Source organism: Dermacentor andersoni, chromosome 7 (genome assembly GCF_023375885.2).
Source record: "Dermacentor andersoni chromosome 7, qqDerAnde1_hic_scaffold, whole genome shotgun sequence".
NCBI lineage: Eukaryota > Metazoa > Arthropoda > Arachnida > Ixodida > Ixodidae > Dermacentor > Dermacentor andersoni.
Genome location: NC_092820.1, coordinates 2,968,130 through 2,989,708, shown reverse-complemented (window position 1 = coordinate 2,989,708; position 21,579 = coordinate 2,968,130). Strand labels below are relative to the sequence as shown.

Below are 21,579 nucleotides of genomic sequence, written 5' to 3'. Positions count from 1 at the left end.
CTTAGACTTAAAATTATTTTTTAACGATCCTGACCACCTCTGCTGGGCGTACATGCCTAGGTCGAAAAAAGCACTTCTACCCTTCAACTCGAGCCATTCGAAGCTGGTCAAGAGGGGGATTGCGTCAACGTGCCTCAGGGCTTCGTTAGTGAAGTCCTGTCCACACAAGGTTCAGTCTAGTTTCGATGCCCAAGCTGATCGCCTTCGGTCGGCCGGTTTTCCGTTGGCCCTTCTTCAGGCTGTTGCCGAGTCCCTGTTGAAGTCCTTCCGATTAAGTTCAAAGGCTCGTGGGGCGGACCCACAGGAGAGGAGGAAGTATGAAGTTATGCCCTATGTCCACAGGGTCTCGCACGGCCTGAAGAGGGTCGCGGGTAAATTCGGCATACAGGTTCTCTTTTCGGCACCTTGTAAGCTGTCCAGTCTGTGCAATTTAGCTAGACCTGATAGGAAAAAGAAAATCGAGTGCAGCACTAACCACAGCAACAAGTTTGTGCCTTGTAGAGCGAATGTCATCTATGAGATTCCACTGAGTTGTGGCAACGTGTACGTTGGACAAACAGGCCGCTGCATTAATATCAGATTATTAGAACATGCCAATTCACTAGATGATTCTGGGGGACAGCATCTTCCTAAGCATTGCAAGACCTGCAGGCATGACGGCAAAGTTTGTACTCCACTTTTCGGCAGGACTAAGATTGTCGGACGCGCAAGTGATAAGAAAGAGCGTGAAGTAATCGAAGCTTTAGAAATCGCGAGATTAGGGCCGGATAAATGTGTTAGTGAGGCTTCCATACATTTGTACCACAAGGAGTTGGCGTTTCTGGGTTTGACTACATGATAGCGGCATTGGTCTTTGCGGTTTGTGCGCATGCATTCTGTTGTTGGTAGGAAAGTGGCGTTGGAGCATTAAACCAGTTGTTAGTCTGCGCCTGTGTTGTGTGGTTCTTTCTTTGTCTTGTTCTTTTTTGCGCAGTTTTTCGTTGTTCGCATGAAGATAAGAAACTCTGCATTGGAATCTTTGTAGATTTTTCCAGGGCCTTTGATCATCTCTGTCATTACACTTTAATTGAAAAACTAGAAATGGTATTCATGGCATCCCACTTTCACTCTTGAAATCATACCTTAAGTGCCGATCACAATGTGTAAAAATTAACAATTACTTCTCTTCAGCCGATAATCACTGGGGTGCCACAAGGTAGCATTTTAGGGCCGCTGCTCTTAAACTTCTATATCAACAATATTGTAAAAATTAGTGATAAACCTTAATACAGTCGCCGACCTATTTTACGGACTCCACAAATTCTGACATGCCCGATTATTCGATCAGCTTCGCGGCACCAACATTCTCCCCATAGGCCATAATATATAGCAACTGCCGAAAGTTCGGACACCTTGCAACCTCTCGTCTGATTTTTCAGACACTCCTTGAGCCAACTCGGTCGAGAGCACCATGCACTGACAGACCGGTGCATGGTTCGATTTGCTGAACGACATTTTTGTTTTGAACGGAGCTTCCTTGCTGCCCCACGAAGTGGCGCTACTGGAAATCCCTGCTCATCATCATCGCTTCTGCCTGGTTCGATAGAGTGGCTCTGCAGCAGTTCCAGTTTCAGCTTAGTAAGCCATGTCAAGACAATCCAGCAGCTGATTTGTTTCTTCGCGCACGACCAATGCCTCCTTTACTAAATGCCTGCCGCGTTGTCCGGTAGCTCGGTTCCGGACCCTCTCCCTTTTCTCTCCTCCGCGAAAAGGCAACGAGCGCCTCTCATGACGAACACCTGCAACTTGCAATCACGTGCTGCAGCCTTAGAGATTAACGAGGCATCTGTTACCGTCTCGGAGGCCTGCGATAACGCCCGCTAGCAGACGCCCGCGCATATAACGCGCCGTCGGATGCATAAAGTTAGTAGAACAACTCTTAGAGGAAAAGCTGGGCCTGAAAAGTGGGAACCTCTAGGGCGCCGCCCTGTTGCTACTGGTCAATGTGGCCAGCGCAATTACTACTGAAAGAGCTGAAAACAGGTACAGGTCACCTTATGCAATGTCATCTAAAAACGCATACCTGATGGCTTTATGAAGGTGGTGCGTTAATATTAAGTTTACAGAAAGCGATCGCTAAGTCTGTGACTTATGTAAATCACGATGTACGCATTCATGCAATAAAGGATGACGCAAATTTCGGTTTCGAATCTGTTTTTTGGACGCGTAGTAGTTTCGTACAGTGTAGGTTTGACCGGTTTGACATGCGATCGCGGGTCGACATCGGACGCTATGGCACACTCGTGCCTTATGTGCCACCGAAGCCCCGAAGTGCTCTGGCATATACCTTCACATGTAAGTAAACGAATGTATCTCCTCGTTGAGAATATCACGCGAGTAGGCAGCTCTTGTGGTGCATCACAATCGTTTTAGAAGCGTCACAGTAGAGCATTTTTCTACATGCAGAGCGGTGTTTGTATTTGCAGGTTTCCCTTCAGTAGGAAATTGCTGGACAGGCGGACCAGCGCACCGGAATTGTATTGGCGAAGCCACAAGCAACTCATAGAATCTGTTTAATTGTTGCACTTTGAACAATCATGCTTCTACAAAGGCCACAGCAGAAAAATAGCCTGATGCCGAGTATTTCTGTGCCACGAAGTAATCAAGAGGCGAGTGCCTAATGCGGACGAAATCGAGTGCATCGAGACTTAGAACTACGCCATATTGAACCGGCGCAAAATACGCACAAAGAAAGCAGCTTCCAAACAAGCTCAAAATGGCACCCGCCGGCCAACGCGTTCGCAAATGACGACGGCGCGAAGTTCGAACATTTTTGGCGATATTTTGCTAATTCCGTGGCCACCCTGGCCCATATAAGTGTTTGTTTTTATTATTTTCCGATTAAATTTAGGTTTTAGATTTCGCAGAGGGATTCTTGAATGTATAAACTTAGCGAAAACGCACTTTTCCGAAAATCGACTTTTTTGCGATTTTTTGACGTTTCAAGACCAGCGTCTCCCCTTAAAGAAAAGGGCTCTTTAGCCCCCTGGGATATCTGTCAAGGGATCATCACAGTGAATTTCAGCTTCCTACGATGTCCTGGCATTTCTCCAGGCTCTTCCTCAGGCATATACATGAATCACCTAGTTAGACCTCAATAACTCTGGAACTAATAAACATATCTTCATGAAACTTCGCAGTTCCTCATAGTTCGGTGGTGTGAACGTACCCTGAAAGTTTCATCTGGATATCTTAAAAAATAAGAAAGTTCGGTCTCCAGGGTAGCCTGCCCCCTTAAGGGCTCAAACCACCACAGGCGCATTCGAAAATGCTCTGAAGGCCTGTCGGTACACGTATTAGGCATATCGGTGCTCGTAGTGTGACAGGAAATACCGGGTGCATGCGTGTATAATTAACTGTCGACAGCCTGTGGTGTTTTTCAAAGAAACTGTCTGGCAATGCATGAACAATTTTGTACCTTGGAAGTGGAGACAGCGGCGTACTACGAATCCTTGGATAACAAAAGACATTGTTCGACTGGGAAGAAAAGTAAAAAAAAGCAAGTAGGCAGCAGCGGCAACGCCCCTCTGCTGACAGTGCCCATAATTTATCTGAACTGCGAACTCGACTAAAGCACGACATCAAGAGGGCAAGAGACTATTATCAAAATGTGTCCTTAAAATGTTTTCTTTCTACATCCCCCGAAAAATTCTGGCGACACCTATCTCCGAAGGAAAAGAAATCTATCGCGAGGCTCCTAATTAACAGTACGGCTAGAACTGGTAAGAAGGAAATGGCTGATACACTTAACTACTTCTGCTCGGTGTTCACTGACGACGATGGTATCGTTCCACATTTTTTGACGTTTGAAGCAGTACCACCAATTGATGACATCACTATCAGTGATGAGGGAATACTATCAATTTTACTTAAACTAGACGTCAAAAAGTCATCTGGAATAAACGGAATCCCTAACGCTTTCCTACACCGATATGCTAAGTGGTGCGCAAAATTCTTATGTTTAATATTTATGAAATCGCTGTCACACGCCGAAATTCCGTGATTGGAAATGCGCCAGAATGACTCCAATACCCAAAAAAGGTGATCCATCCATTGCTACCTCTTACAGGCCAATTTCTCTTCTCTGCACTTGTGCTAAAGTATTTGAACACATTATTTTTAAACATATTTCCAGCTTCATTGAAGATAACAAAATAATCTATAGTCGCCAGCATGGTTTCCAACGAGGAGTTTCTACAAAAGCGCAACTACTAGAGAGCATTCACAACTTTGCCGCAGCGTTGAATAAATCTGGTCAGGTTGACATCATATTCCTCGACTTCGAGAAAGCTTTTGACCGTGTATCGCATCCTAAACTTCTTTTGAAACTAAGACCTCTACTCAAAAACGATTCCCTTCTTGCATGGATCACAGCATACTTGTCTTTAGGCAGCAATCAGTGTCCATAGACGATCTCAGTTCAGATTCTGCCTACGTTCATTCAGGTATCCCTCAAGGTTCTGTTCTTGGGCCGTTATTCTTTTTAATCTTCATAAACGACATTGCTCAAGACATACCGGTAAAAATCCGCTTATTTGCGCACGATTGCATCCTATATAACGAAATCCACAGTTCTGACGACCAGGTTTCTCTTAACAAATCTATAGTAGAGATTACAGATTGGTGTACTTCGTGGCAGATGCAAATAAACCACAGCAAAACGGTAGCAATGAGACTTACGCGTAAGAAGAATCCACTCACTTTCACTTATAGCATCAGCGGTAACAATCTATCTGTAGTTTCAAGTTACAAATATTTAGGGGTAACTATTACATCTGATCTTCGATGGAATGATCACATCACATACATACACAAGAAAGCCATGAGACAACTAGGCTACTTACGGCAAACACTTCCCAAAGCTTGAAGCGATGTAAAACTTTTGGCCTATAAAACGTATATAGGACCAACACTCGAATACGCTGCGGCAGTGTGCGATCCGCACACAAATACAAATATAAGGAAACTAGAAAGCATTCAGCGAAAGGCAGCTAGATTCATTTTCAATTCGTACAGCAGCAAAACATCGGCAACTGCTCTATTAATTTCTGCAAATCTAGAATCCCTACAAACAAGACAGTATCGCGAAAGGCTAAAAACATTCTACATGATATACAATGATAACCTTGGAATCGACAAAAACACGTACTTGAAACTTCTTATGCAGCGTCCCACTCGTTCTTTCCATTCAAAAATACTTAGCTAAGTTTATTGTAGAACCAACACTTACATGAATTCTTTCTTCCCCCGTACCATCCGTGATTGGAATCGTTTGCCCAGAGAAGTAATCGAGAGCTCTTCTGTGGCCGCTTTCACTGCCGCACTTCAAAATGTGAAATGACAGTGTCTTATCACCAATGGTCTAGCAACGTTTCATGAAAGCGTCGCAATTATATCCTGCTTTTCTTTATTTTGATGCGTTTACAGTTGTTTTCTTTATATTGTGCATCGCATTGACATGTATAACACATCGAACCAAATACTTTTTTTTCTCTCGTTTTCTTCACATTGTGAATTGTTGAGCAACACACTTGTCTAATATGTCTTGATGTGTGTTCATATATCTACTATTGCGATATGATGTGTGTTCATATATATATCATTTTACCATTTGAAATTTGTGGGGATGCGCGACTCTCGCGCGTCCCCTGATGTTTTTCCCGCATAGCGCATCCCCTGATATGCTGTTTTCCCGCACGGCTCGCGTGGCCTGGCGGTCGGAGTGGTACAAGCGCGGTGCGAGAGATGGCGCGACTGTCGCGCTGCTGCGGGGTTACTTGGGCGCCGAAAGGGAAGGCGCTTGCTCTCTTTGGGTTCGGGAAGCGAGCGGGAGCGTACGTGCCCCCCCGCGCGTGCGCCGACCATGCTTCTGCGAGACCGTCTCGCGTGGCCGCCTTCGAACGTGCCACCATTCGCGTGACTGTACACGCGAACGACCAGGCGTTGGGATCCAGCATAGGGCGAACATATTCGCTCACAATGCGGTCGCGGTAAGTCGGACTTCTAGATTTGTCGCGCGCCCATCGGCATGTTTTGGGGATAGCAACTCGGCTAGCAGGCATTGATCTATGAAAGGTGCAATAAATGCCCTTGTGACTGTTTGCACTACTGTGTTGTCATTCCTTTGTCCCAAGAGTACGGGAGGAGAACCCCGTATCTCCCACAAATTATATAATTCAGTGCCGTACTTGACGCACCAGTCGCTTTTCTCGAGTTCCATTTGTTTGTATGTGTGATCTTTTTTGTTGTTCAGGTACATTTGTACTGAAGTGTAACCCACTCCTGCTTAAGGCCTGGAATTCAGGCTAGCAGTACTTAATAAATAAATAAATAAATAAATAAATAAATAAATAAATAAATTTCAGACGTTCTGACACATTGACTATGAGTTGCATGGTGGTGCCGCGAAGCCGTCCAAATTATCGGGAATCCGGAAAGTCGGTCGTTGACTGTACACTGGCAACTCCTCCAGCCGAAGACAGGATGTCAAAGACGATTCATTACGATTCCTGTGCGTTACTCGAGCCAGCATTAACTCGACTTTCGACCCTTTCAATAAAGTTACAGCTAATTTTCCCTAACAGAAGCACAAATTCCCAGTTTTCCCCGAGTTTTTCCAGACTACTCAATATCCCTGAGAATTTCCGGTTTTCCCGGTTGGTAGACACCTTGGTATTAATGAGGTTTGACTGTATTTCACTGTCCATGATGATGCTGCAGAGCATTTGCGAATAAATGCAAGTGCTGCACCATAAAAACTCACGATGATGATAGTGATAGGTGTCATCGAAACAGTAGAGACTGCGAGCTGGCTACAGCAGAATGCAGTTCGAGTTATTTGTGGTGTACCAGGTTGGTGTTTGCATCAACAAGCTTTTCAATACATGGGGCTCTATGGAGCATGGCGGGACTGCGCCACTTAGTTTCACTTATTCGAAAATTCGAATTAATGAGCTGCAAATTAAAGAGCTTTTACTGTATTGGAAAAAGCGACTATGGCAGATCACCATCCACAATGACCTAACTTGTCACACATTGCCGTCACTTGAAAACAGTGAATGCATAATGAAGACGGAAACAAGCAGACAAGGACGAGTAGTACGTGCACGATGCATATGCGCGCCTTTTTTTTTATACGTAACACGCTATTTTTCAGTCACGAATGGGAGCAGTTGGAGAAATGTGTCAGGTTCTCGTAGCGCTGGCTGCTGTGCATGAAGTGTGGGCTGTGTTCCATTTCAGGCCAGAATCACAGATGGTCGACGTAGAACTAAGGACACAGTTTTGAGCCCAAGTGTTGGAACTCGTCGGGAACTTGTCATGCCACAAGAAAAAGCTAAGAAAAGCCTGTATTTTGAACCACTGTATTTTGAATCTTTGCAGGAGTGGACCTGTGACAGCCTGGGACACAGAGATTAGATCACGAAAATAGTGAAAAAAAGAGTGATTTTAGCAAACTATGTGTTTCTGCATCCTAAGCAGTTAACTAAGCATGTAGGAAAGCATAACTACATTACATTGCGCACAAATGACCTTATTTTCAAGTTTTCGAGCTTCTGCCGGCCGCAATCTTGTTTGCGCAGCAAAATTAGCCTGCACATTTTTTTATTTGGACAGTGTCTTCGTGAAGCTGTCGTTTCTTATGGCTTTGGCAGAATTAGAATGACACTTGAGGCCGTTGTCTACTTAGCAGTGCATTTTGCCATCTTTGTTGAATATTGGAAAACAGCACGGTCACACAGAGCGAAACTCCAGAGAAAGCGCAGACACACTGTCCCACCTTGGTCGCGTGCGAGAGCGCGTGCTGGCGCTCGGCCTCGAGGTCTCGCTCCCGCTCAGCCAGCAGACGGCGCAGGTGGGCCTCGGGGTCCGGGCCCCGCTTGCGCCACTCGCCCGCCGGCTGCCCCGCCCGGTTGAGCAGCTCCTCGACGAGCTGCTCAAGCTCCTCCTGCTCGGCCACGAAGCGGCTGCTGCCACGCACCAGGGACAGAAGCTCTCGGGCACACACCTCTCGTGCAGCCGTGCCATCTGCAGGCACGGTTCGACCGATTGACTTGCTCATTTACCCACATTGCAGAACTAGGTAACTACACAAAACATAACCAGAAAAGAACACAGACAGCAAGCACACCGAGTACCCCATCTATGTAGGTGCATTTTTTTTTTTTTTTTTCAGGTCATAAGACAGCGCTTTTAAAGACAGCACACTTTAACAGCAGTTGAAAGAGTGCGCTTGTGTGGTCTCTCCTCATCTGTGTCCCTTATGGGAACCACAACTAGGGACATGTAACATGTTTTGTGTGCTCGCTTGTAGACGGCAGCTCCGCGCGTGACCACACTTCACATTCCTATTCCACGCTCCCATATTCAATACCATGACCACATTCAAGACCATCTGCATGCCTTCCAGTGGCCAATCAGTTCGATCTTTGCACGTGCTTTCAAGCTTTCTATAGACCGGAATTTTCAGCGCCAGTAGGCGACCACGTTTTTGTCAAGACGATGGTAAGGGGACTGCCAAAGTAACACGAGTGGCAGCAGGCCACAGCGCGTTTGCGGTTATCGGTCGCCAGCGATGGCTGCTTCCGAAAGCACTGCAGCCGTCTAGTCTCCGAATGCTGGTAAATATGTATTCCTTAATGCGATCACATTTCAAGTCCCCAAAAAAATACTACGTAAATGCGCAAAGTCGTACAGTTCGTCAGGCTTTTTTTCTGCGAAATCTGTGTAACTATATACATGTTTTTTTAGGGCTTGAGGCACTGTATGAAAGATACTAGACATCTAGTAGGCTATACTTTGCTTTTTGAAGGATTGGTATCATATTTGTGCCACGTGCTAGTGCCCTACATTGTGCTGTATTCTTACCCTGCTTTGTCATCCCTAATGTTGCGTGATTTTAGCATACCATAATCAATTGAGTACAATAAAGTTATTTTCTGTGTTTTGCACGCTACACGCATTCACAGGGAAAGCTAGATGTTGAATTTTTACGTGAAAGTTTAATACGAAGCAAGTATGAGCAACATTACAAACTGACAACATACACACCCCTGTAACAACCAATTAGTCGGAAGGTGCACTGTGCACAAGATGAAAGCATTACGTTAATAAAGCATTAGGAGTGCTTCATTTTCTCCCTTGCATTCAGTGTGAGAGAACACACAATAATTTGCACATTCATGTAATCACTGAAGTGGGCACCGACTCTGTTTGCAACGGCTGAGCACGTTTCTTGTGTGGCTGAAACTGAGCATTGCACAATTATAAAGTTCAAGTGCCCGCACAATGTGTGAAAGGAAATTAAAAAAGATCAAGCGAGGCATCGACGTGCGTGCAGCCCTATTTCTGTGTCATATGCTGCTTTCTCTTTTTGCGGTCACAAATGCTCCAATGCGGCTCATTCATGTACATAGAAAGCACCGGACACGAGAACTGTCAAGTTCTGTATAGTCTTGTGTATTTGGCACAACGGCACAATTGCTGCCCAAGTTAGGAAGTCGACAATCACACCTAGCGCTTTCTGCTTACATTTCTTTCATATGCAAAATGCAGTCCCGGGCAAGTATTGAGCTTCGTGGACTTCCTGTTCGGAAAGTCAACAGAGCAGACAGAAAACCGAAAGGTCGTAAATGGCACTGTTGTGCTGCTATGGCAGGCTCACAGCGCGGGAAGGCAAGACATACACTATGGCGTAGTTCACGAGAACACAATGAATACCCGCCCGAGCAAGCTTGCTGGGCACGGAGTATTTCCTATTTAAAGTCAATATCCTATGGTTTCATTTCTGGTTTCATATCCTATGGTTTCAAGCACAACAAAAAAGTGCAATTTTTCTCAAATTCTGCAGCATATTTCTTCGAAATAGTTCACACTGAAATAACGGAAGGGCTTAGGATTAATTGTGGCAAAAAATTATTTTTGAAATTTCGAGCATGTTGGCCATTTCGTTGCCATGTCCCCCTTTTAATTTTCCATTTTTTTAAATGCTTTTCGGTCATACAAATTTACCAAGATGCGAATCTTTGCAGTCTCAAGAAATTAAAATTAAACTTTGGAATTTGAGGTGCCAAAACCAGGATATAACTGTGTGTGTGTGGGGGGGGGGGTCTCCGGATTTATTTTGACCACCTATGTAACATGCACTCAATGCGTAAGCATTTTTGCATTTCCCCCTTGCCATTGGGCTTAGCAGCACAACGCCAAAGCTACTACGCCAGCATTGCAACTGAGATATTTGCATCATTGAGACTCTACTGATACGGATGCATCCAGTTTCGATACTGCCGATTCACGCGAAATCTCGTGAAAGCGAAACTATCTCCAAAAGTGATTGCCCGAGCAGTGGTTGAGAGGGGAAGGGAGGTGAATGATGAGAGGGCCACGCACGCAAGAGGAGGACAAAGACAATCGGAGCTCTGCATGCAAAGGAGCACCTACCCTTTTTGATGGAGGTGAGAGCATAGCGAAGGAGATGCCTGAGGCTGGCAATGCTTCTAGCCCATCTGCTGTTGAGCTCGCAGTTTCGTGCAGGTCGTTGTGAGACAAGACATGCGTAGTCTCGAGTCGCATAATTGATGTTTTCAATGCCTTTTCTCTATGGAGATTTCACCAGGACTGCACTTATCCATTGTTAAACCTGGGACATCGCAAAACGGGGATCGCATAACCAGGGTTCTATGTATACTACTTGCGTATAACGAACTTAGCAAAAGTGAAAGTTCATTGCACCTGGCCTTTAACTACAATGAACAAGGTCTAACTTGCTCAACCCTTGGCCTTGCTTTGAGGACAGACACTGACCAGTGGTCACTGCAGAAGCTGCGTCCTGGCCCTTAGACTTGCGGCTGCGCGGAGGCTTCTCACGGAGCGGGGAGCCCTTGGCAGCCGCAGCTGTAGAGTTGGGTGGCGAGGGTGGTGCTGCTGCAGACCAGGATGATGTTTCAGCAACCTCCTTTTGTTGTTGCTGCTGCTGTTGTTGCTGAAGCTGCTCCTGTAGGTGCTTCAGCTCAATTTCATCCTGTACATGTAAACCAGGAGATGTGGCTACAATGCAGGAACAGCACTCATCGGCAGTAACATCACCATGCAACAAAGCACCCCTGCTGTGCCACACAACAAGGACACATGCAAAGCCAGACGACACAGTGCTGAAGCAAGAAGCCCCACATTTACCAGGCAGCGCCAGATGTGATCAGCTTGAACCAAAGCATACACTTGCACTGTCAGAGATACCCGGAACATCACTCAGTAGTGGTCACCGTATTATATACTATTAGCCATAGAACCACAAGTTGAACAGTGCTACAGACAGACCAGATAAAAGAACACAAGACTACAGAGGGCTATAGTCAAAACAGGATATATCAAACTTGAGGGAAATCGCGAGATAGTTCAGTGCATCGATAATCCGAAATATAAAAGATGCCTGCCTGAAGCTTGTCAGGAATGTCGCGAAATTTCCAGAGATCGTGAAAAGCAAGAATTTAACAATTTGCATCTCCAAGGACGTGTTGAGTGGACAAAAACTTATTTTTTGCATGTGACTGCTGAAAATCACTCATGCTGTGGAATGGTCTGACGTACAGGCAAACACTAAAAGCCTGTGTTGCTCAGATGCACAAACGTGGTGCACCGAACAGTGCATTTTGGATTGAATTAAGGAAATGGTTAAAAATTATGGGGTTTTATGTGCCAAAACCACTTTCTGATTATGAGGCACACCGTAGTGGAGGACTCCGGAAATTTCGACCACCTAGGGTTCTTTAACGTACACCTAAATCTAAAGACATGGGTGTTTTCGAATTTCGCCTCCATCGAAATGCAGCCGTAAGAAAATGATGAGATATTTCAAGTGGCTGAGGAGTTCTATAGAGATTTACACAGTACCAGTGGCACCCACGACGATAATGTAAGAGAGAATAGTCTAGAGGAACTTGAAATCCCACAAGCAACGCCGTAAGGAGTAAAGAAAGCCTTGGGAGCTTTGCAAAGGGGGAAGGCTGCAGGGGAGGTAACAGCAGATTTGCTGAAGGATGGTGGGCAGATTGTTCTAGAAAAACTGGCCACCCTGTATACACAATGCCTCATGACCTCAAGCATACCGGAATCTTGGAAGAACGCTAAAATAATCCTAATCCATAAGAAAGGGGATGCCAAAGACTTGAAAAATTATAGACCAATCAGCTTACTGTCCGTTGCCTACACAGTATTTACTAAGGTAATCGCAAATAAAATCAGGAACTAAGACCTTAGACTTCTGTCAACCAAAGGACCAGGCAGGATTCCGTAAAGGCTACTCAACAATAGACCATATTCCCACTATCACTCAGGTGATAGAGAAATGTGTGGAATATAACCAACCCTTACATATAGCTTTCATTGATTACGATAAAGCGTTTGATTCAGTCGAAACCTCAGCAGTCATGGAGGCATTACGGAACCAGGGTGTAGACAAGCCATATGTAAAAATACTGAAAGATATCTATAGCGGCTCCACAGCCACCGTAGTCCTCCATAAAGAAAGCAACAAAATTCCAATAAAGAAAGGCGTCAGACAGGGGGATACAATCTCTCCAATACTATTCACAGCGTGTTTACAGGTGGTATTCAGAGACCTGGATTGGGAAGAATTGGGGATAAGAGTTAATGGAGAATACCTTAGTAACTTGCGATTCGCTGATGACATTGCCTTGCTTAGTAACTCAGGATACCAATTGCAATGCATGCTCACTGACCTGGAGAAGCAAAGCCGAAGGGTGGGTCTAAAAATTAATCTGCAGAAAACCAAAGTAATGTTTAACAATCTCGGAAGAGAACAGCAGTTTACGATAGGTAGCGAGGCACTGGAAGTCGTAAGGGAATACGTCTACTTAGGGCAGGTAGTGACCGCGGATCCGGATCATGAGACTGAAATAATCAGAAGAATAAGAATGGGCTGGGGTGCGTTTGGCAGGCATTCTCAGATCATGAACAGCAGGTTGCCATTATCCCTCAAGAGAAAAGTGTATAACAGCTGTGTCTTACCAGTACTCGCATACGGGACAGAAACCTGGGGGCTTACGAAAAGGGTTCTACTTTAATTGAGGACGACGCAACGAGCTATGGAAAGAAGAATGATGGGTGTAATGTTAAGGGATAAGAAAAGAGCAGATTGGGTGAGGGAACAAACGCGAGTTAATGATATCTTAGTTGAAATCAAGAAAAATAAATGGGCATGGGCAGGACATGTAATGAGGAGGGAAGATAACCAATGGTCATTAAGAGTTACGGAATGGATTCCAAGGAAAGGGAAGCGTAGCAGAGGGCGGCAGAAAGTTAGGTGGGCGGATGAGATTAAGAAGTTTGCAGGGACAACATGGCCACAATTAGTACATGACTGGGGTGGTTGGAGAAGTATGGGAGAGGCCTTTGCTCTGCAGTGGGCGAAACCAGGCTGATGATGATGAAGAAATATCAGAACATTTATCACCACAGGATTTATAGCTTGAAAATTTTGTGCAATAAGAAATGAAGCTGCCTATGGTTGGGAGTCCCCTAGCATCACATAACAAAAAAGTAACCCACTATGAGTACCTTGAGTGCATGAATCAAGATGTACAGTACAGTTTAGCCTTAGTAAAGGGAACTCTGAACTAGTATGCCAGCGCTGATTACACCTCAGTTATAGTATATGGTATGTAAAGCATTTTTCATCAATAGAATGTCTGTTGAATAGAATAAAGTGCTTTTTTCCTTTTGAAGCTAAACTAGCAACATTATGTTGTACTGAATACCAATAAGGTTTTCATTCTAATAGTGGACCTTTGTTTTGTGGCAATCTTATTACAGTCAAACCGACCTATAATGATACCGGTTTTAACAATAAATCGGTTATAACAATAAGAAGTTGCTGCACCTTGAACTTTTGTATGTGTTACATGGTGAAATAACCGCTTACTCCAATGCCCCGATGCCACATTATCGGTTATAATGATAAAATCTGGCTGCTGGGTGTCCGAGCCGAAAGGTAGTGAAATGCAAAATCCTTTAAAAGAAAAAAAAAAGAAATTCGAGCCACTGCAAGATGGGCCACTGCTCCAAAAGCCGCCGTGCGCTAATTTTCCAGCCATCTCTGCGCGCCTCTCTCCCGTTGCCCTTCCACTCATCCGAACACGAATGGGCTACGCCCATAGCTCTAAGCCACCCCACCATCCAAAACACGAATGGACCGTGTCAACTGCACTGCTCGCAGGTTGCTCGCATGTTGCTCGCTGTCTCCTCATTCAGCGCAGTTCTGCAAACAGCTCAATCACTCGCGTTCGTCTTTGTTGGTTGCGTCGAAATCGTTCCTGGCCGCGCGGTTTCTCAGCCTCGTTTGACTTGCCGCTGAAGCGGAAGATGGCTGATCCGCCATTGCCGGTAAAAAGAAAGCGTACGGCTAAAGATTTGGAAACTAAGTGCTTCTAACCGATGAGGCGATCGTCGCAAATGTGGTTGCCTCAGATAGCGACGGCAGCGATGACGCGGTAGAGCAGGCTTCCTCGCAGGAGGCCCAGCAAAAGATTCAGTCCCTCCGGGGCTTTTTTGACGAGGAACCTTCTGCTGCACTACGTGGAGCACCTGGATGCCTTGGAGGATGTAGGCAAGCTTCGCATAAAGCATGCAAGCCTGACGGACATAGGGTGTTCTCATGCAAGCCATTGAGAAGTGCATGGTGAGGCGATCTTGCCTCAGCGTTTCTTCTGGATTTCTCAAGCCAACAGGCCGCTGCGACAGCCTTCTCGCAATTCGTAAAAGGCCCCTTTTGGGGCCTATAAAGCGATGCCTCGGCGGTGCTCGCATATTGCGTGCCACCGGTGACCCCTCTTTGCAGCTGTTATGCAGTGCCATTCTTTAACGCCGACAACCTCGGCTTGTTACACGCGGTCGGAGCTCCCAAGAAGCAGTTAAAGGAGTGAACACAATCATCAGCTGGATGATGGAAGGCACTGGGGAGGGGCACTGACCTCCCTGCTATAATAGTTTTCACATCAACTCTGCCATCCCCCTATTTTGATTTTTTCATGCAACCCGGTTATAACAATTATTCGTTAAAACAATGAAAATTTCGTGGCACTTGAATATTGTTATAAGTGGGTTTGACTGCACATGGAAAGCTTTTCCTTTCCAGTTTTCCTCCAAAGCATAGAAAGGCTTTCCCATCTTTATAGAAGGTGGGTTATATTAAAGTGAATCTACATGACAGACAAAACCGCAGCCTGCAGATCACGCGACTCAATCGCCACTCCACGCATAGCCATTGTTGGTGTTGTGCGCTGTCCACTGTGGTTGGTGCCGACGGTGAAAAGGCGCATTTTCGTTGTCGGGTTTGGCACGATTGCCCACCTCTCAAAGATTCTGAAATTGGGAGTGTCATGGCAAGTTGTTTTAGGAGATGGGGGCAGGGCCAGGCCGTGTGCCCCCCCCTTCCAGCCCCCCCCCCCCCCCCAATTTCTTCAGCCATGTGATATCCGCGTAGTATTTTGTATTCCAATGTACCTACATGCCCAGGATCAAGAAAAGGTTTTGCGTGATACCCCTCCCCCCTTTCCTTAGGGGAGGAGGCACACCTAGCACTGCCTTGCTCATACTTGCAACAGATACCAAAGACCGCTTGAGACAAATCGGTGTTATGAATAATCCCAATTAGTGTTTCATTTAGCGTCCCTCTATAGTCTTGAAAACAGCATTTTGACATTCCAAGATTTTTGAGGACATCAAGGACCACCACAAACCTTGCATGACACACATCCATCTGCAAAACACTCAGTGCCACCACTGGTGCCCCACCCACTGCAGAAGCGCATGGTCTAGTGTTAAGATTAACCGTAACATGCTGCTTCCAGCCCATCCTGTGTTTCACGTACCTGTGAGGCCTCCATGACGGGACAATGCATGTAGGTTGGCGAGGTTGGGTTAGTGGCCACACAAGGAAAGAAGAGAAGACACCGCAAAACACATTAACTACAACAACTGCGTGCATACAAAGGCACAAAAAAATGACATCTAATTGCTCAATGCCTAAAGTTGTGCCATTTGTGCAGTGCCCACATTGACATAAACACAAATAAACGAACAAGCTTAAAGAGCATTAGAACTTAATGCATACCTGCCAACCTGAAGATTTGGAAATTCGTAAAACTATCGCGGGGAGGGGGGGGGGGGGGGGTTGCGTGGCAGCATGTTTTTTTTTTTTTTTTTTTTTTTCTTAAGGGGATTTACCTTTTGCGACAAGCTTACACGTTTTCACAACCGCAAGTGAAATCAGTGCCTTGGAAAGTAAAGAGCGAAAACTCCACTGAGGCATTTTTGCAATGACTTTGGTGTTGCCGACTTTACCTGCTTCAAACTTCTCTGTGTAGGTTTGCTCAAAACAAGTACCACTCTGGTGCCCCTTGACCATCAGAAGACTTTCGAGTGTTTCCTCACACACAGATGAGCGAAACTCCGTTCGAGTTTTCCTCACAGTGCTGAATATTCTCTCACATCCAGCGTTGCTGTGGGGAATGGAAAGAATACCCAGCATAACCATTGAAATTCTGTGCAACCTGAACGATCCGGCGACACTTCGAACGCTTCGTAATTGTGACCCCTGCACGTCACACCTTGGCTGATTCAATATGTCAGCTGGAACCTGATATGCTTGCAAGTTAGCAAACTCTACTTCAAATGCGTTGACTGCTTCTTTTGATTCGCCACTCTGCTAGGGTAGGATAGCCAAGAACGCCATAAGAAAATTACGTATGCGATTGAATGAAGTATGAAGTAGTTGCCAGAGCTTGTACTCAAACAACTTCAGCCATCTTGAGACTGACGTCTTCTAGTGGGAATTTCTGGCAAATGTAATCGCATGCTGCCGCTAAGTACAGATGTACAGCAGAGACGACTGCTCTCTCTCAATGAAGCTCAGTCTCTTAACCAAAGAGTAGGTTGTGCTGCCAATGAGTATGTCTTTATCACCTTTCTGGTTCTCTGCAGCTCCATAGTCAAGTTCCAGCAATGAATGACATGCCTTGACATCTGGGTGTTCAAATCTAGTCAGGAAATCCTCGAAAGGGCGGTTCAAGAGGCACCTCAGTATTTATTTATTTATTTAATATACTCTCAATGCCTGATGGCGTTACAGAGAGGAGTGGTGAATCATTATACAATGTTGAATCATTATACAATTATACAAAGACATGTTTTTTGCCGCGACTGAACACTCACAAAAGGAAGACGCATAAAGACAACACGGGCAGCACTTCCAACTGATTTATTTTGGGCTGTGACCCAAGAATATATATACACATACACGCATGCGCTGGCTGTTCTCAGGTCTACGTTACCCAGCGGTCAAACAATCTAGTTTGATTTATAGAGCACAATAGATGTGTCACTAATGCAATTTGTTCCTTTCTTTTTTATATAGTAGGCTTCCATCAGCTCACGTGCTGTTCGAAATCTACCATCTGCCAAGAATCCATCTGCCTTGAAATCTGCCAAGAATCCTAATCTCAGAAAACCGTGGTTTGCCCATGCAGGCCTTGCAGTGCGCAGACAAATGTGCCACGCCATCTTTCATTAGATTTAATTCGTGTTCCCTGGCTCGTTCATTTATGCAGCGTCCAGTCTGTCCTATATAGGACTTGCCGCACTCAAGGGGGATTTCGTACACCACGCCTGTAGCGCATCTCCCGTAGGACGTGCTATGCTTCTTGCCACAGCCTTGCGAACCGGTCTCCTTGCGTGTGGTTTTCGAACAGAGTCGACCCAGTTTGACGGGGGTACACCATACCGGCCTGCCACCTTCTTGAGGTTATGGGAAACCTTATGAACATAAGGAAGCACTCTTGCGGTTCTGGCTCTATCTTCCTCCCTCGTGGCGCTGGTACCTTTAACCTTCCGTAAAAGGCTTTCGGTGACCGAGGTCACCAACGAGTCAGGGAACCGTGCTTCTTTCAGTCGCTTAATCTGATTATTTAATGAGGCCTGCATCGTGTGTGTACACGATTTATTGAAGGCAGACTCCAGGCAGAGCATAGCAATTCCACGCTTGACAATTTTAGAATGGCATGAATTATACGGCAGCAACCCTTTCTTGGCACATGGGAAATATTGCCAACTAGCTTGTCCATCATGAAAGGTTAATCTTAAATCGAAATATTGCAGGGTGTTAAGCTGTGGCACTTCATGCGTAAACGAAAGCCCTTTACCATTGTCCCTAAAAATGTTTAAAATATCATCGCAGCACTTCAATGAGCCTTGTCTGTTAAAAAGGATTAAAAAGTAGTCCATGTATCTAAAAACTTTTAAAATGTTTAAAATGCTGTCCCGTTTAAGAGCCTCTTCGAACAGGCGGTCAACACTAGACAAGAATATGTTGCACAGCAGCGGCGCAATACACGAACCAATGCAAATGCCGCGTTTTTGCAAGAAAAGCTGTTTGTCAAAGGAAATAAAGGTACTATTAAGATAGGCTTCCAATAATGTTAAAAAGTCCTCAAGCGTAACACCAGCTGCATTCTGAAAAGCTATGATGCCGCTTTCTTCTATGCACATCTTTACCGCAACAACAAGTGCATCATGTGGAATTGAATAAAACAGATCCTCAACATCCACAGAAAACGCAATGCCTATGGATTGTTTGTTTCGTAGAAACTGCACTATGCCTTGTGAATTGCCGTCGAGAAAGGATCATTTACTTTAACAGATTTAGCACCTTTAGAATGTGCCTACTAAGTAACAACTTCCATGTGCCACGTTCGCTCACGATGCTCCTAAATGGCTCATTGGGCTTGTGCGTCCTTGCACTGAAAAATATGTTTAGTGCTGTAGCTATCAGATTGTTAATATCTTTGGCCAACTTGTCCAGGTTGAACGCCTTACATAGCCTTGCTCTTTACCTTTTATTCAGATTTCCTAAACTGTACGAAGTTTTTGTTTACAGCCTCTGCGGCTTTCTCATTGTTTTACCTTTTATTCAGATTTCCTAATCTGTACGAAGTTTTTGTTTACAGCCTCTGCGGCTTTCTCATTGTACATTCCTCTAGGAAGTACCATAAAACACCCTTCTTTGTCTGCTTCCAAAATAACTAGGTTATGATCTCTGCAAAACGTAACAGTCTTCCGCATAACAGCAGCATCACGACTTGACCTACACCCTGAAACGCTTTTTTCTAGGCTGTCCACACCATCAAGCTTGCATTTACCTTGCATGCAGCATTCCGTTTAAAGCCTTCCTGCTTCCTTTGAACTGCTGCCCCTAATTTACCCAGCTTCATCGGAGCAGAAAAAACGACCCTCACACCATACTTGGCCCCTACTCTCTTAAAACGATGTGACAATGCGTGCTCATAAGGCATGACAACAACTTTTTTCCCCGCAACATTTTCTTTGGGCTGTTCCGAACATTTCAGCGCTTTTATAATCTTATTAGCACCAGCCACAATTACAGAATCTGGAATACCAGCCTCTCTGCATCTCTGGGCTTGGACCATCAGGCTAGGTAAATGCAAGGTAAATCATGTCAATAAGTACATCAGCTGCAAGAAGTGCGCTGTCTACCAAATTCCTTTATCTTGTGGTCAAACTTACATAGGCCAGACAGGCCGTTGCATCAATATTAGACTAATGGAGCATGCCAATTCATTGGACAAAAAGGACACTAACCTGGCAAGGCATTGCAGTATTTGTAACTGCGTACGTTTCTTTGACGATACAAAATTGTTATTTTTTCATAGTGACAAGACTACCAGAGAAGTCGCTGAAGCATTCCATATCATCAGAAAATCTAATAGTTGCGTTAGCAAAACATCTTTAATCTTGACAGCGAAAGAAATGGCATTGCTGCATAAAGGGTAGATTGCAAGGCAGATACATCGGGTGTGTGTTGGCTGTCCGGAGTTTGTATCTGATCATCGATGTATGACCGGGCACATACGTGCCCAGTTTTGTACGTATAAATATAGACTTCTCACTTCAAATAAATCAGTTGTTAGTTCAGTGCCGTGTTTGTCTCCTCCTCTTTCTGGTCCTGTCGTCTAGCGCTGTTTGAATTTTATTGTTACCTTCAAAAACACTTGGAAGTACTGTCAGGGCTTCGAGCCCGCCATTGCACTGCAAAGCCGCTACAGGCAACGCAGCAGCTAGTCACACAAAAGGCAAGGTGAACACTGCAGTGATTGAAGCTGATTGAAGTCCAAACCCACACACCTGTGTCAACAAAGGCAACAGCACGGCAACAGGTTTGCGAAGGCACTATCGAACTTTGGATATGGATTCGTGACCCCCCAGTAGATGACAGAAGTCATTAGAACATTGCAGCTGCTGATGATGACACCACGCATACGTATTGCCCCCTCGTGATGGCGCAAGGTACCAGGGTGTAGCTTTACTACATTCTCACTATTTTTTTTCACAAATAAAATGTTTTCTGAAAAATTTCAAGAAGATTCATAAAATCATAAGACGGCTCGAAATTTGTTCATTTTGCAGGTATTTTGGCAGGTATGTTAATGTCGTATGTGGCATAGTGTACTCCCCCTCCCATTGTTAACAGTTACAACTGCACACAAAAAAAACACGTCCAAAGTAACGTGAAACAATTCTTGATAAAATGTGCCTATTTACCTTACATGGTAAATAGAATGGTATTACAATTGGTAATCAAACTTATTGCTTTCAGTGCCTCTAACGTAGACTTCAATGTGATAAAAAATGCACATGAAGCAACTTTACATATAAGGGCATTAAAAAACTTGGTCATAGGTTCCCAAATGTCTAACCTTGCCCATATCATGAGAAGCCAACAATCAGACACCAGGGAAAGCATATGGGAAATTATTTGTACTTACTAATTCAATTAAAAAATAATTTAATGGCAATGAAAGTGGATGAAAAAACAACTTGCCGCACGTGGAGAACGATCCCACGTCTTCGCATTACATGTGCAATGCACTAACCAACTGAGCTAATGCAGTGCGGTTTCCCCATCCACTTTCTCTTCATCTCTCAGCACTATAACGCAACTGACAGAATTCGTTCACAACATCAGCAGCTCTTTAGACATAGGTGACCAGACTGATGCTATCTTTATAGACTTTGCAAAAGCCTTCGACACTGTCTCACACACTTACGCACAAGCTGTTCGCTATACTAAAAAATGCACCTTTGGTTGGCTGGATATCGGACTTTCTTTTTCCCAGCGCTCACAGTATTGTTGCAACGTCACAACAGGGTTTGTAGAGCACTATCAAGGAGGCACAGGAGCAGGTTGCCATTTTAATACTGAGCACAACCGCAACTTCTTCACTGCACCTCGACAAAAACGTTCATGCACACTCACGTTGTCCTCTTCATCGGAGTACAGGCGCAGCGCATTTGAAGGAAGCATTGCCCCGATATGCAATTTAAGCGTATGAGGGCAGTGTATAACAGCACAGAGTTAAACACGGGAAAAAGAAAAAAAGACACTGGTGGAGGTGCTCGAGCCTGCAACCCCATGCAGGCAACCCCTATTCGGAGCAGTACACCCAGACC

At 44.9% G+C, this 21,579-nt stretch overlaps 1 protein-coding gene across 14 annotated transcripts in view; it reads right to left on the bottom strand.

The window, feature by feature from the left end:
• The window catches only part of LOC126535675 (uncharacterized), a 364,982-nt gene that overhangs the window by 254,231 nt on the left and 89,172 nt on the right, over nucleotides 1–21,579 (bottom strand). For all 14 annotated transcript variants that reach the window (XR_011895591.1, XR_011895592.1, XR_011895593.1 and 11 more), the window contains exons 5-6: nucleotides 10,843–11,059; nucleotides 7,820–8,067 (exon numbers count right to left, since the gene is read on the bottom strand). Coding sequence is in view for 11 of the 14 variants with exons in the window: in XM_050182488.3 (XP_050038445.1) it covers nucleotides 7,820–8,067; nucleotides 10,843–11,059 (465 nt within the window). In the remaining 3 variants the exon portion in view is untranslated. The remainder of the gene's footprint in view (nucleotides 1–7,819; nucleotides 8,068–10,842; nucleotides 11,060–21,579) is intronic.